At 43.3% G+C, this 13,753-nt stretch overlaps 1 protein-coding gene across 8 annotated transcripts in view; it reads left to right on the top strand.

Moving 5' to 3' along the window:
• Window positions 1–472: 472 nt before the first annotated feature.
• PKHD1 (PKHD1 ciliary IPT domain containing fibrocystin/polyductin) overlaps window positions 473–13,753 on the top strand; it is a 494,091-nt gene continuing 480,810 nt past the window's right edge. For 7 of the 8 annotated variants that reach the window (XM_086707061.1, XM_086707057.1, XM_086707060.1 and 4 more), the window contains exons 1-4: window positions 473–639; window positions 9,708–9,818; window positions 11,574–11,708; window positions 13,306–13,383. In XM_086707061.1, the coding sequence (XP_086563187.1) occupies window positions 11,657–11,708; window positions 13,306–13,383 (130 nt within the window). In that variant the 5' untranslated portion in view covers window positions 473–639; window positions 9,708–9,818; window positions 11,574–11,656. The remainder of the gene's footprint in view (window positions 640–9,707; window positions 9,819–11,573; window positions 11,709–13,305; window positions 13,384–13,753) is intronic. The other variant, XM_086707056.1, reaches the window with a different exon arrangement.

Below are 13,753 nucleotides of genomic sequence, written 5' to 3'. Positions count from 1 at the left end.
AGAAAGCAAGGTCAGGAGGGAGGGAAGAAAGTAAAAAAACAAAGAGTGCTAGTGGGCTTTTTCTTAGCAAGACTTTGAAGAAGTCACTTCCTTTCTCTGCTTCTTTAGACCCACCCCTGTAGTGAGAGTATCAGCCCAGAACTTACCAGTCATTCTTGTTAATGAAGAGACCAGTCATGAATGGGGACCAGCTTTCCAGTGGCCCTTTGTCCTGGGCCCTGTGTTTGGTCACTGACTTATTGGCAAATTCTTTCAATCACTGAATGCCTGTTTGTCTCACAGGGTGGACCTTTACTTAAAATTCTTGTTTGGGCACATGCAGTAAGTGGAGAAAAATGTAAGACATTCTTTCTTTGGTCATTAATAAAAGACCCAGAGGAAAAAGCCTAAGTAGCTTTTGTTAATCATTAAACTTGCCCTATGGTCAGCTCTGAACTTCTACTTTGGTGCATGTTTGGCCAGAACACAAACAAGTTAGGTGAGTTACAGTCCAACATGAGTGAGTTACCTGCACGGTAGCTAAGGGCTGGACTCTAACCAGATAACACAGCCATCGGTGCTTGTCAAGAAAGAAACAAGATCATTTAGAAAGGAAAGATAATTTCTCCCTTGAGTCACAACGGGACAGGAACAGAAAAGGTACCGTTTGATTCAGAAATGTCTCTGCCCTCTCTTTTCTAGGTATTATACCCCTTGCCAATGTTGTGGTGAACAAAAGGAAATGGATGGTCTGTATTAGCAACCTTGCCACTCTGTCTCTGAATTCTCAGGGAGGGGAAGCTTATCGGGGAGGGAGGAAAAGAGGAAGCGGAGGAATGAGAGCAGAGAGAGGCAGGAGGTGAGAGGAGACTTGACCAAATGCACACCACCCTCCTCTGGTTGGAAATTCTCTGGTTAAAAGAATTAAGTGGAGGCTGAGTTTATCCTTAGGAAGAATTAGTGGATTAATCATGTTAAGAAAAAGTATACTTATTGATTCGATTGCTCTATTCTAGAGGAAACGGTGCAGGTCTGAGCATAGAATTTTAAGAAAACCAATGTGTAAGTAAATATTTACTTACATTGTCTCAAGCTGGGGAGCAAGCATTGAAATGAAATATTAAAATCATGCAGCCAGACTGAAAATTGACTCTTCTGTGCTGAGGATATTCTGTAAGGTGTAACAAGCAAGTCAAATCCTGTTCTTTGGATGGAGTAGCAAATACTCTTGGGTACCTTTCCCTATGCAGTAGATGTATTTTGGAAAATTGAATGTTTTAAAATTGAATCTTCTTCCAAATAGATGTAAAAATGTAAAGAATTTTGCAACTTACAGGAAAACATGTTGAATCCACTGAGACATGACAGATCTCCTTTCATAAATGCAAGTGGCTTCCATCCCTACTTCATCTGCTAAGGACTTGAAGGCATATACTCAGTTTGTCTCTGTTTCCTGAGCTCCTAGCACAGGGCCCCGCATGTACTAGGAATATAATAAATGTTTGTGAAGTTTAATTAAATATAGATGATTTTATATATTGGATTATCTTAATCAAGACATACCTATAAGATACTTTATTCTAAGTTTCATGCGGATATTCTTTTTTCTGGGAGTTTATTATGGCTTTTATATTTTCTGAAATGACGTAAGTATTTTTGCTAGTCTGTTTTCTTAAAAATATAAATTAAATGTATATTTAGTGATATATACATATACTTAATTCTGTAAATTTTGTAACTCTTATTATTATTTAAAAAAATTTTACTTTAATTCCATATAGCTAGCATGCAGTGTTATATTAGTTTTAGGAATATAACATAGTGAGTCAAGAATTCTATAGATTACTCAGTGCTCATCAAGATGAGTGCACTCTTAATCCCTATCACCTATTTTACCCATTCCCTCACCCATCTCCCCTCTGGTAAAGATCAGTTTGTTGCCTATAGTTAAGAGTCTTTTCTTTGGTTTGCCTAATATTTTTGCCTTTGTGCATTTGTTTTGTTTCTTAAATTCCACGTATGAATGAAATCATATGGTATTTGTCTTTCCCTGACTGGCTTATTTGCTTAGCATTAATGGATGGATCTACTCTCTAGATCCATCCATGTTGTTGTCAACGGCAAGATTTCATTCTTTTTTATGGTTGAGTAATATTCCATTGTATACGTGTATATACCACATCTTCTTGATCCATTCATCTATCGAGGGACACTTGGGCTGCTTCCATATTTTGGCCATTGTAAGTAATGCTGCAATAAACATAAGGGTGCATATATCCTTTCGAATTAGTGCTTTTGTATTCTTTGGGTAAAAGCCCAGTAGAAGTTTTTAACTTTTAGAACATTTCATAGCCAGTATTTTTCAAAGAATTTTGTCTGTGCCCTCTGACTTGGGGGTACCCAGGAGGAGCTCGGCAGCTTCTCCAGAACAGGCATCAGGACATTATCCAAGGCATTTGGCTCTTTAGCTGAGCTTCCATAGATTCTGCTCATCTCTCATGTGTGAAAGTCATTTCCTTCAGGTTAGATAAACCAGGCATAGAGTTTTTAAATATATATTCACCAATTAGAATTTACTAAATACTGTGTGGGACCTTTGCACAGAGATGTTTGTAGAAATAGAAGACCAGGCTCTGGACTTGAGGAAGAGATAATTTAAAAGAATAAGCATATATGCACTACGTGGTCCAGGCTGCTCAGGACATAAGGTTCAGAGAGGAAAAGGCAACAAGAACTGGAATGGCTGGATGTTGGAGGAGGTCATTGAGATGACATGACCACTGGTTAACCAGAGCTGGACACGGACAATCAGAGCCTCCTCACCCTCTCCCCTGTCCCCCTGTTTCCACAGCATGAGATGGTTTAGAGGAGACAGCCGTGAGATAGTGATGTGTTGTTGAGACTATCTGGACAGTATGTGTGACTAAGCTCGGTTAAACCCTCTATATGGACTTTTAAGATTCTGCAGGCAGGGGTGGAGATCTACTCCTCTTGAGGCTGCTCAAGACAAGCCTCATATGTAGATTCCCTTGCTTCCTAAACCTGCTGTCTCCCATCTGAAGTGGCCTGCCTCTTTCTTCGGTCTCTCCCTGAACTTTGAGTTATGGGGGCCAGTTTGCAAGACCACAATTGGCCATCCAGCCAGGAGACCAAAGAAAAGGTATCTGCAAGTGAAATTCTGGATTGACCAGTGACCTCTAAGCAGGGAGGGGTGGCTTGTATGGTAGATGCTTGTGGACCACCATAGGAGTACAGGGACACCAGAAAACACCAGCTGGACTAATGCACCTGTTGGAGAAACTGAACAGAGTACACTGTGGCAAAGAAGGGGAATGCATATCTCCTGCCATGGGCTGTCCTCTGCCATTGGTGGTTTGGCCAGACACTGATGCCCAGCTACAGGCTGAAGCTCAGGTTAGAAAGTTGGAAGCAGAGCTGAGATTAAAGAAGGACATGCAGGTATCCACCACTCTGCTGGCTCTGGGGCTGGTAGACAAAGTGGGAGAGCAGGAGGAGGAGTTGAAGAACTTTGTGAGCCATGTTTCAAAGCTAGGAAGGCACAAAATGCCCTGGATTCAGATCCCAGCACGTATGACAGTGCCTGATTGGGATGTGAGGAAGTGGAATCCCTAGGGAAGTGAGGAGAGCAAAGAGGAGGATGTTGAGGGGGTTGTTGTGAAATGGACAAAGGACCCTGTGTCATCTCACCCCTAATACAAAGAAGAACAAAAGCACAGCAATGGCAAGCCCAGCTGGCGGGGCAGCCCACAGTTCAGGAAACATTCACGAGAGAATATACTCCTGCTGAACTTACTGATACAGTTGCCAAAATCCAGCAAAAGGTCAGGGTGAGTATCTGGGCATGGTTAGTGATGCTGTGAGATGGACAAAAGGGTTCATGTAGCTTCTCTGACCAGGCCCAGGAGGCAGAGAAGATAGCAACGTCACCACATATCTGCCCTCCAGTATACCTGCATGGTGCTCAGGGGTTCAAAGGACTCACTTCTTTACATATTGGATTATTCTAGCCTGCAGGGAGGCTTGGCCCAATAAGGGGGGATCTCCTGGGCACATGGGTCTGTGGAAATAGATAGAGGGGGTACAACAAATTCTTAGGGAATTGGAAATGAGATAGTAAATCTATGCCCTTGTCTTTGAAGGCACATTTGCTGCAAAAATGAAAGCCAAGGTACTCCAGTGTGCCCTCACTCCTGGTATGGGTTGCTGAGATCCATGCTGAGTCCAAGTGTGGACAAGACATTTATGATGTTGGGCAAGCCATTGCTGATCTAGGTGAAACTTACAAATCATGGGAATTGGTATGGGCTGTGGGAAACACCTGAGACAGAGGGGGAACTCAAAAAGCCAAAAAGTGGGGCACCTGGGTGGCTCAGTTGGTTGAACATCTATCTTCAGCTAACGTTATGATCTTGCAGTTCGTGAGTTTGAGCCCCACGTTGAGCTCAATTCTGTCAGTCTGCCAATGCAGAGCCTGCTTTGGATCTTCTGTCCCCCTCTCTCGGCACCTCCCCTGCTTGCATTCTCCCCACCAAAAAATAAAAAGCCTAAAAGCTATTGCAACTGGCTGTAAAAGATCTGATCAAAGTAATGAGGATGCAACCTTGGTTTGATGTCCTTGCTGTCAGGACTCCACCTGAAAAGACAGACTGGCAACCCAATGTTGTGTTGGTCGGCCTATGGAAAACCTTAAAACCTGAACAACAGTTCAGACCAGCTCCATTTGCCCCTACCATCCCTGTTGCCCCACCTTCTCTAGTAGGGGCCTCGGGGATACAGTCCTATTTGGGGTGGGTGCCTCCCACAACTTCCATATAGAATGCAGCCCAGGATTGCCTCTAGGTGAGGGTCATTGAAGGAGGTCAGAGGTCTCATGTGCTGTTTACTATTCACTGGTTCCCCAGAAATTAGCAAATGGTAGCTCTGGTGGACACTAGAGCTAAGTGCACTCTAATGCATGGCCACCCTCAGAAGTTTTCTGGCTCCCTCAGCACCATCGATGGTCACAGATGATAAACATATGTCAGGGAGGTCCCTTTGACACTACAATTTGGACAACCTCCCCGACATGAATATAAGGTTTTTATTTCTTCAATGCCAGAGGATATATTGGACATTGATATCCTACAAGGTCAAACTCTGCAAAACTTAATTGGTGAATTCTGCCTCCAGGTTACAGTAATCAAACCAGTGCTGAGGAGAAACACTAGCTGGGTATCAGGAAGTCCACCACCCCCTCGAAGAGTGCTAAGTGTCAAACAATATTTGTGTCAAACAATTGTCAAATTTCTTGGGGGACACAAGGAAATAGGAAAACTATCCAAGAACTGCACCGAGTGGGTATCGTAGGCCTTGCCCGTAATGCTTTCAACAGAGGGGTATGGTGAGTAAAAACGTCAGATGGCTGGGAATGCAAGCTGGTGCAGCCACTCTGGAAAACAGTATGGAGGTTCCTTAAAAAACTAAAAATAGAACTACCCTATGACCCAGAAATTGCACTACTAGGCATTTATCTATGAGATACAGGTGTGCTGTTTTGAAAGGACACGTGCACCCCCATGTTCATAGCAGCACTATCAACAATAGCCAAAGTATGGAAAGAGCCCACATGTCCATCGGTGGATGATAGGATAAAGAAGATGTGGTGTATATATACAATGGAGTATTACCCGGCAATCAAGGAGAATGTAATCTTGCCATTTGCAACTATGTGGATGGAACTGGAGGGTATTATGCTAAGTGAAATTAGTCAGTCAGAGAAAGACAAAAATCATATGACTTCACTGATATGAGGACTTTAAGAGACAAAACCGATGAACATAAGGGAAGGGAAACAAAAATAATATAAAAACAGGGAGGGGGACAAACGAGAAGAGACTCATAAATATGGAGAACAATCTGAGGGTTACTGGAGGGGTTGTGGGAGTGGGGATGGGCTAAATGGGTAAGGGGCACTAAGGAATCTACTCCTGAAATCATTGTTGCATGCTAACTAATTTGGATGTAAATTAAAAAAAAAAGTCAGATGGCTCATGGAGGATGATCATAGGGTCCAAAAATTGACTAATGTGGTGCCCATCACTTATGCATATGGCTGTGCCCAACATTGCTACCATTGTAGATGCCTTGGACACAATCCTATGACTGTACCATCCTATGCCAGACAAGCAAATGCCTTTTGCAGTATACCACTGGCTACTGAGTCACAAGATCAATTTTGCCTTCATGTCGGAGGGGCAAAATGGACAATTCAGGTGCTTCCCCAAGGCTACCTACACGGCTCCACAATATGTTACCAGATGGTAATAGGAGACCTGTCCCTGTTCTCCTTCACATCAATAAAATGGGCCCATTACATTGATGAGATAGAATATTAACATGTGAAGACTAGTCCCTGCTGCAGAACACTTTGTAGGCTTTGCTAAAACATCTGTGCAGGAGAAGACGGGCATTGAACCCACAGAAAATTCAGGGCCAAGGCACTGCCACGAAGTGTTTGGTTGTTTAGTTAGATAAGATGCGTGTCATCCCAGAAGCTAGGATTGATAAGGTGCGAGCCTATCTAACCCCTAAGAATATGAAAGAGATGCAAGTCTTTGTATGGGTTTGGAGGTTTATTCTGTACCTGGTACTGTGCCTCCACCCCATACTCCACTTAGTAAAGAAAGGGCACATATAGAACTGGGGATCAAAACAACAAGCTGCCTTTGAGAAAGCGAAAATATTAGTAAAGGAGACTAAAGCTCCGGGCCTCTCCCAAGCAGAGCTACCATGTCTGTGACTCCACAAGGTATGGGCTGGGCACTATAACAGAGACAACCAAAGGACAGAGTACCCCTGGGGTTTTAGTCCCAGCTCTAGAAGGGGGTAGAAATCCAATATGCTCCTATAGAACAACGCTCCTAGCAGTATTCCCAGTGTTCCTCCTGGTAGAGTGTCTCATGAAGGGACAGCATATCATGATAGAAACTTCTCCTCCCATCAAGAGATGTGTTAAAAATATGTCCCACTGACCCGCCTCTGCCATGGCCAAACCCCCCCTTTGACTAAGTGGCTTGGCTATTTGCAGCAGAGGAGAGAGAGCCCACTGTCTCAAAAATGTGGGTGCTATTAGCCCATGTTGAGTATGTAGATCCTCCAGATGCTCCCACCCCTTTTCCTGTGGTAGCCCGTGAGGCCCTGGCAGCCTGTAGAGAGAAAATGGGGGAAATTCCTACCCATGCCTGGTATAGAGATGGGTCTAGTCAGGGCAACCTTCTATATATACTGCAATTACCATTCAGACCAACACCAACACCATCTGGATCCAAGTAGGAACGAACCTCAACAGCCAATGGGTTGAACCCTGTGGTTTGGCTGGTGATCACTAATGCATCCTGCCTGTTAACCCTTTGCCCTGACAGTTGGACTTTACTACAGAGATGAACCCTATGGCTTAAATAATTGGAAGCCAAAGGATAGATATTCATGAATAAGTCCTTGAGGGGTCAGGATATGTAGAAAGACATTTTGGTCCATCAGCAAGAGCCTGAAGTAGTCCTCACTGTCTTCCACATCCCAGATTGTAAGGTACTGACACCCTGTTGCAATCTGGGAAGCTGAAGCCCTAGCCCAGGTACAAACCCTAGCAACTGATCCATCAGTAGATAAAGCAGATTGGACACATATGAAGAGAGGTCACTATAGCACCCAAATAAGATGGCATATGGCCAAGGATATCATATTGCCCCCAAAATACAGTGACTAGGTTAATGCACTAACATCATGTCTGTTCTAAACAACATCCAAGGCCATTACCAAAGGAGTCTGGGGACATCCACTGGAGTTCCCAACTAGTGATGGAGCCTGAAGCCTGCTTTGGATTCTGTGTCTCCCTCTCTCTCTGTCCCTCCCCTGCTTGTGTGTGCGCGCGTTCTCTCTTTCAAGAATAAATAAACTTAAAACAACAACAACAACAACAACAACAAAGAAAAACAAAAATCAAAGGTCATGATGTAAAAGACTGGGCAAAACAACATGGCAGTGAATGTAGGTCCCATCTCCCCTTATAACCTGCAAGCAATCAGGTTGGTAGAATGAAAAAATGTAACATGAAAGCAGTAGATTAAACTACTAACAAGTAAAATAATTGGGCTGGATGGGCTAAAATACTCTTCCAGACTTTAATACATTCAAAAGAAAAATCAGTAGGGACCATTACCCCATATACCAGATTGGGGACTCCTAGTAAGACACTAAAAATGGCAATGATATGGAAGTCATGAAAAATAGCCCTTGCCGCACTCTCACTATGAATCACTGGGCAATGCTGCTGAGAACACCAAGGCCCATCATACCTGGGAAAGGCATTATCTGTTGGAGTTTGCAATGGGATGTCGTGCCGGAATGTGTGAATTACTTCACATCCCTGGTAAAAGGGAACTGCTCAGGCTCCTCTGGGATCCGGTTGTCCTGCTGCAAGCTGGACCTGTTGAAATGTACTATGCCTGAAATGGACTGTACATCATTGAAAGAGGAAGAAGGTGAAGGTCTTGATCTGGCATATGCTCCCCCCAGTTCATCTCCTCTCCCTTGCCTCTCCTGGCCCACATGTATGGCATGCACAACCAGGTCAGGTACCTAAAGCTGCCAAACTCCCCCTCCTCAAGGCCAGGTGGGTGTGTTCTGTTTTCAACTGGTACAATTTGGCCACCGTCTTTGTCCCTCCATTGGCCTGTAGGATGTCATGGCACACACAGACGCCCTTACTGCATTCACCCACCAAGCCTTAAACGATAGCCAGCAAAAGTCTGTCCTTACCAAATATACAAATGTCTCTAATGAGAAAAACTATCCTCCAAAACAGGACGGCTTTGGACATTATTATTGCCTCTAAAAGAGGCACCTGTGCCAGAATGCTGTCTGTTCACACCTGTTGATTCTGCTAATTAAATCACAAAAACACAAGTGAATGCCCTGAGTGATTTTGATGAGGGAGCATAAGGCAAGTTGACTGGCCGCAAATACCACCTCCCACTCCCAGGTGGGATATGTGTGATATTCCTAGGCACTCCTGGCTGCCCAAGAACAAAGGAAAGGGGAACAACAAATGATGAACTGGTAGAGATCACAGTCCTGCAGGACCTAACTTTCTGTCACCCCTCCATAGAGATATGTGAAACAAAGGCAGAAGCAAATGGCAGATAGAATTCAATTTCCTTGTAACCTGCAGCCCATTGACAAATACTTGAGGCTGGCAGAGTAAAATGTTTCTCCAGGAACTCCTTACTGTCTTCCTGTTAATTAATGCTTTGGTAGAGGGAAAAACAACTTTAGCTTGGCAATAGCTAGGACTCCAGTATCCGGTGAGGCTTCTTTAGCATATGAAAACCTCACTAAAAACTTCCCCTGGACTTTACCTTCCCCAACCCCATAGATATAACCAGTCTTTCCTCATGGTCCCAGGGCAGCAATTTCTGCCCACGGTCCTGCCCCCTGCTTCAATAAGTCACCTTTTTGCACCAAAGATGTCTTCAAAAATTCTTTCTTGGTTGTGGGCTCCGGACCCCACGAACCCTACTATCACCCCCAAAAACCTCATCAGTTTGACCCCCAGCCTTGGAGACTTGGTAAATGAACGGTTTGGATCATGGGACTCTTGATGGGAAAAAATGTTACTTATAATGAGGATCATTATCTTAATCTATGTTTTCTTTTGCATGTGCCTATAGTGTTGCTGTGGTATCTGCCTCTAAGTGCAGCCAAGTGGCTGTCAAATGAGCCACCTCGGTGCTGGTGAAAGCCCTTGCTGACCACTCTGGGCACAGCAGAAGAGGGCGCAGGTGAGATTGCATACAATGGTTAGGAGGAGGGATCATTGAGAGGTCATGACCTCCAGTTGACCCGAGAGCTGACCTGGAGGCTCCTTTTCCCTCCCCCTGTGCTTGAAATGTACACTCTTCCCACTTGTCTGAGAGAGACCACCAGACACAGCTTTGAGAGAGCACTGTGGTGCTGAGACTACCTGCCTGGTATATGTGTTTGAACCCGGTTGAGGCCTCTATGAAACGTTTAAGATTCAGGCAGGCAGGTGCAGAGATTTACTCATCCTGAGGATGCCCAAGACAACCCTGTAGGTAAGTTTCCTTGCTTGTTGAGCCTGCTGCCTTCCAATCTGGAGTGGTCTGTCTGCCTCTTTCCTTGGTCTCTCCTTGCCTTCTGTGGAATGGAGCAGCATAGGAACCAACACGGGGGACAGATACCACAGAGGAGGCAGCTCCTGAGCTGGGCCGTGAAGGAAGGCCAGCTTTTCATTACGCAATGAGAGAGTTTGGGGAGTGTAGAAAGCTGCCCTCAGGAGCCAAGAAAGGGGCTGACCTGATGAAGGCTTGTCTGAGAGGTGGTGAGGGGAACTGTCCAGTGCCAAGAAGGGTTCGTTCGGTTTGGAGAGCCATGCCAGGGAAAGCTGGGAAGGTAGGGGGCCAGATCATGGCCAGACTGAAAAGTCAGAGCCAGGGCTTTGCATTGGAAATAGAGAGCCCTTGAAAAGAAAACATTTGTGGGGTATCTCCTTTGTGTTAGGCCCTGTGTTAATATCTTTGCATATAGCACCTCAGTTAATCTTGATAAAAATCCTGAGAGGTATTCTTAGGGTCATTTTAGTAGTGGTGGAGGTTTTGCATTGAATTAAAAAAGCATTGAGCAGAAAAATGGCACAGTAAAGGACAGGGTTCAAGGAAGATAGGTCAGCTAAGCTGGGCCTGTGGAATGGGGTAGAGAGACCTTGAAATCATGGGGTCTAGTTTGGAGGCTCCAGGTTTTTCTTCCTCCATTTCTTTCTTCCCTTTCTCCTCTGCTGTGAGGACGAGACCGTTTTCCCCAAATTCCCATTAGTACCATTTTTTCAACCCAGTACCATACTTAACATTTGCTTTGTTAAGCTTTTTACTTTTTTGTGTTGATTGGTTTCCTGGAGGACTGAGACTCTTTTTTTTTTTTTTTTTTTTTTTAATGTCTATTTATTTTTGAGAGAGAGATATAGACAGCAAGCAGGGGAGAGGCAGAGAAAGAGGGAGACACAGAATCCAAAGCAGGCTCCAGGCTCCGGGCTGTCAGCACAGAGCCTAACGCAGGACTCGAACCCATGAATTGTGAGATCATGACCAGAGCTGAAGTTGGACGCTTAACCACTGAGCCACCCAGGTGCCCCTGAGACTCTTTTAGAAACAAAACAAAACAACCTACCCTACCCCTCACACCGCAACTACCATTAACTTGTATCTTGATATCTAGAATTTAGTATTTTTTTAAATTAAGCTTTTCCGTAATGAGTTATTGAAAGAGGCTATCAGTATTTACCCAGCTTAAACATGCATAAAATAAGTTGGTGAGAAAGGGGGAGGAGGTGAAATAGTGATGATTTTATATGAGATTCTTAGAGTACTCTTTTCTCCTGAGCTTGGGAGGATAGTGGGTCGATTTGAAGACTCTAGGGCCATGTAGGTATCACTTCCTTAATTCCCCAAGTTTTGGCCCCATAAAGTAGTAGTATGTAAGTAAAAAATGATAGTAATTTGTCATTTTATTTTTTTATAAAGCAGAAAAGCTATGCTGCTCCAACAAAACTGAATATGCTTTCAATATCTGAGCAATTTTGAAAGGATTGATTTAAGCGCACAGGATGACTGGCTGGCTGATCTCTCTGATGAGTGCTGAAATACTACTTTTGGCAGGTGAGTAGGATGTGTTTCGAAGGGATTATAGATAGAGCACAACAAGTTGCCTTGAACTATTTTACTGATACTTAAAATATTATCTGGGGAAAGTCTTCAAGTATCTGCTCTGGGTGTAAATTTTCTCTGCTTAAAAATTATTTTTTTCTGCTTAGTAGGCTATATATTAAATAGCTATGAATATATGTATATATTCACATATATACATTCATATATATTCATATATACACGTATACATATGCATATTCACATATACATTCATATATATATATATGAATTAATGGCCAATGGAGGTTGCTGTCATAATCTAGAGCTTCTAATAATAATTTATAACCTTCTTTTTAGAATTCGTTTTTGAGCCATGTGATGTAATTCTTTTTAGATTTATTGCTTTATCTTCCCAAAGGGAATAGTTTATCTTGTCTTAGCAGTTAATAACTGCTTGTATTAAACTCTTCTTTCCTCAAATCATGTCTCTAATTTTCTCTGTGAGTTTACTTACCTTTGGTATCTTTTTATGGTATTCGTTTTTGGTCTGCTTTAGGTAGAAGTATCTAATACACTTTTGAGGGGGAAGCATGGGTTGGCCTGGCTGGGACTGTTGTGAATAATTGTGTTGATGTGACTGATTCCCCACCATCCTCGGTTGTGCATTATGCCACCTACATAAATGTACATGGAAGCCCTGGGCTACCCAGGGTTAGCGTGGCCTGGATTATCCTTTGACTTTTCTGACATAAGAACTGAAAAATGTTCTATAGATAGTATGTTGCCTATCTAGGACCTCACTGAAGAGTTGACTGATTTTTGATAGCTCCTTGAATTTACTTTGCCTTGGCTGAGGCATGTCCAGGAGATCTTCAAAGATGAGGGTTTGGTTGCCATGTTCAGCCAATGGTCTCTCTGGGAGAACCCAATCTAGCCTAGCAGGTGTAGTCTATAGTATTGTTGTTGTTTTCAAGGAAATTCCAGCCCTGATCCATGCTTCAGCCTCTCTCTCAGATGGCAAGGCAAACATCTACAGAATTTTGTATCCATCTGGGGAGTTGCTCTGATATATTTAAAAGGAGGAAACTAGAGGATGGTATATGGAGACAGAAGGATTTAACTAGGAACAGAAACTTCTAGAAGTTTCTCCTCTTCTCTGGGAAGTGGATATGTAAGAAATAATTGGTGGCTAAATTATGACTACCTGATTAAAGGGTGGGAAAGAAACAAGAGATATTATGTGTTTAATTAGAAGCCAAATGTGTCCTTGAGGTCCTTTCCAAAGAAAGTAGGAATTCAGGATTGTTCTGGTGAACACTAGGTTTTTGGGTGTCCAAGAAGAGTGGATCAGACAGAACTTCCCTTAAGATCAAAGTTTTGAAGGTGTGATCCCCAGACCAGTAGAACTAGCAGCACCTGGTCATAAATGTAAATTCTTGGGCCCTACCCTAAACCTGCTGAATCAGAAACTCTGGGGTGGGACCCAGCAATCTGTGCCTTATCAAGCCCTCCTGGTGATTCTGAGGAATGCTAAATTTTGTTTTTATAACGTTAGGGAAGCAGGTGTATTGAATCTGAACTTCAAAACCAGTGTTTTTCTTATTTACAGTGTCTTCCCTGCGTTTCCACATTGAGCCTGAAGAAGGTAGTCTTGCTGGGGGAACGTGGATCACAGTCCTTTTTGATGGTAGGTTTGGGTCTTACCAAATGCAAGTTTCTTACTTACTAAGAATCCTAAATAATGTGAGTCTTCTTCCTTGGCTAAGGACAGGTATAAAAGAGGGCCTGAAGGGTGTTGGACCCACTGACTGACTTCTGTGTTTCCACATGCTCACTTGCTGATATCACAGAAACAGAGCACATCACACCATTTTATGCCTGTATCCACCTTCTTATCCCAAGCTGTGGGGATGGGACCCTAGGAACTGTAGATGAGATAGGGAAGAGTGCAGCATAGAACTTAGCAATGTGTTCCCCAGAATCTTAGTTTGCTTCCTTGCAGATGATTCTATATGTAGGAACTTTTTAAAAAATATTTTTATTTATGTTTGAAACAG

This window comes from Puma concolor, chromosome B2 (genome assembly GCF_028749965.1).
Source record: "Puma concolor isolate L17-30 chromosome B2, mPumCon1.1.hap2, whole genome shotgun sequence".
NCBI lineage: Eukaryota > Metazoa > Chordata > Mammalia > Carnivora > Felidae > Puma > Puma concolor.
The sequence above is the reverse complement of the archived record's forward strand: the minus strand, read 5'-3'. Positions and strand labels throughout refer to the sequence as shown.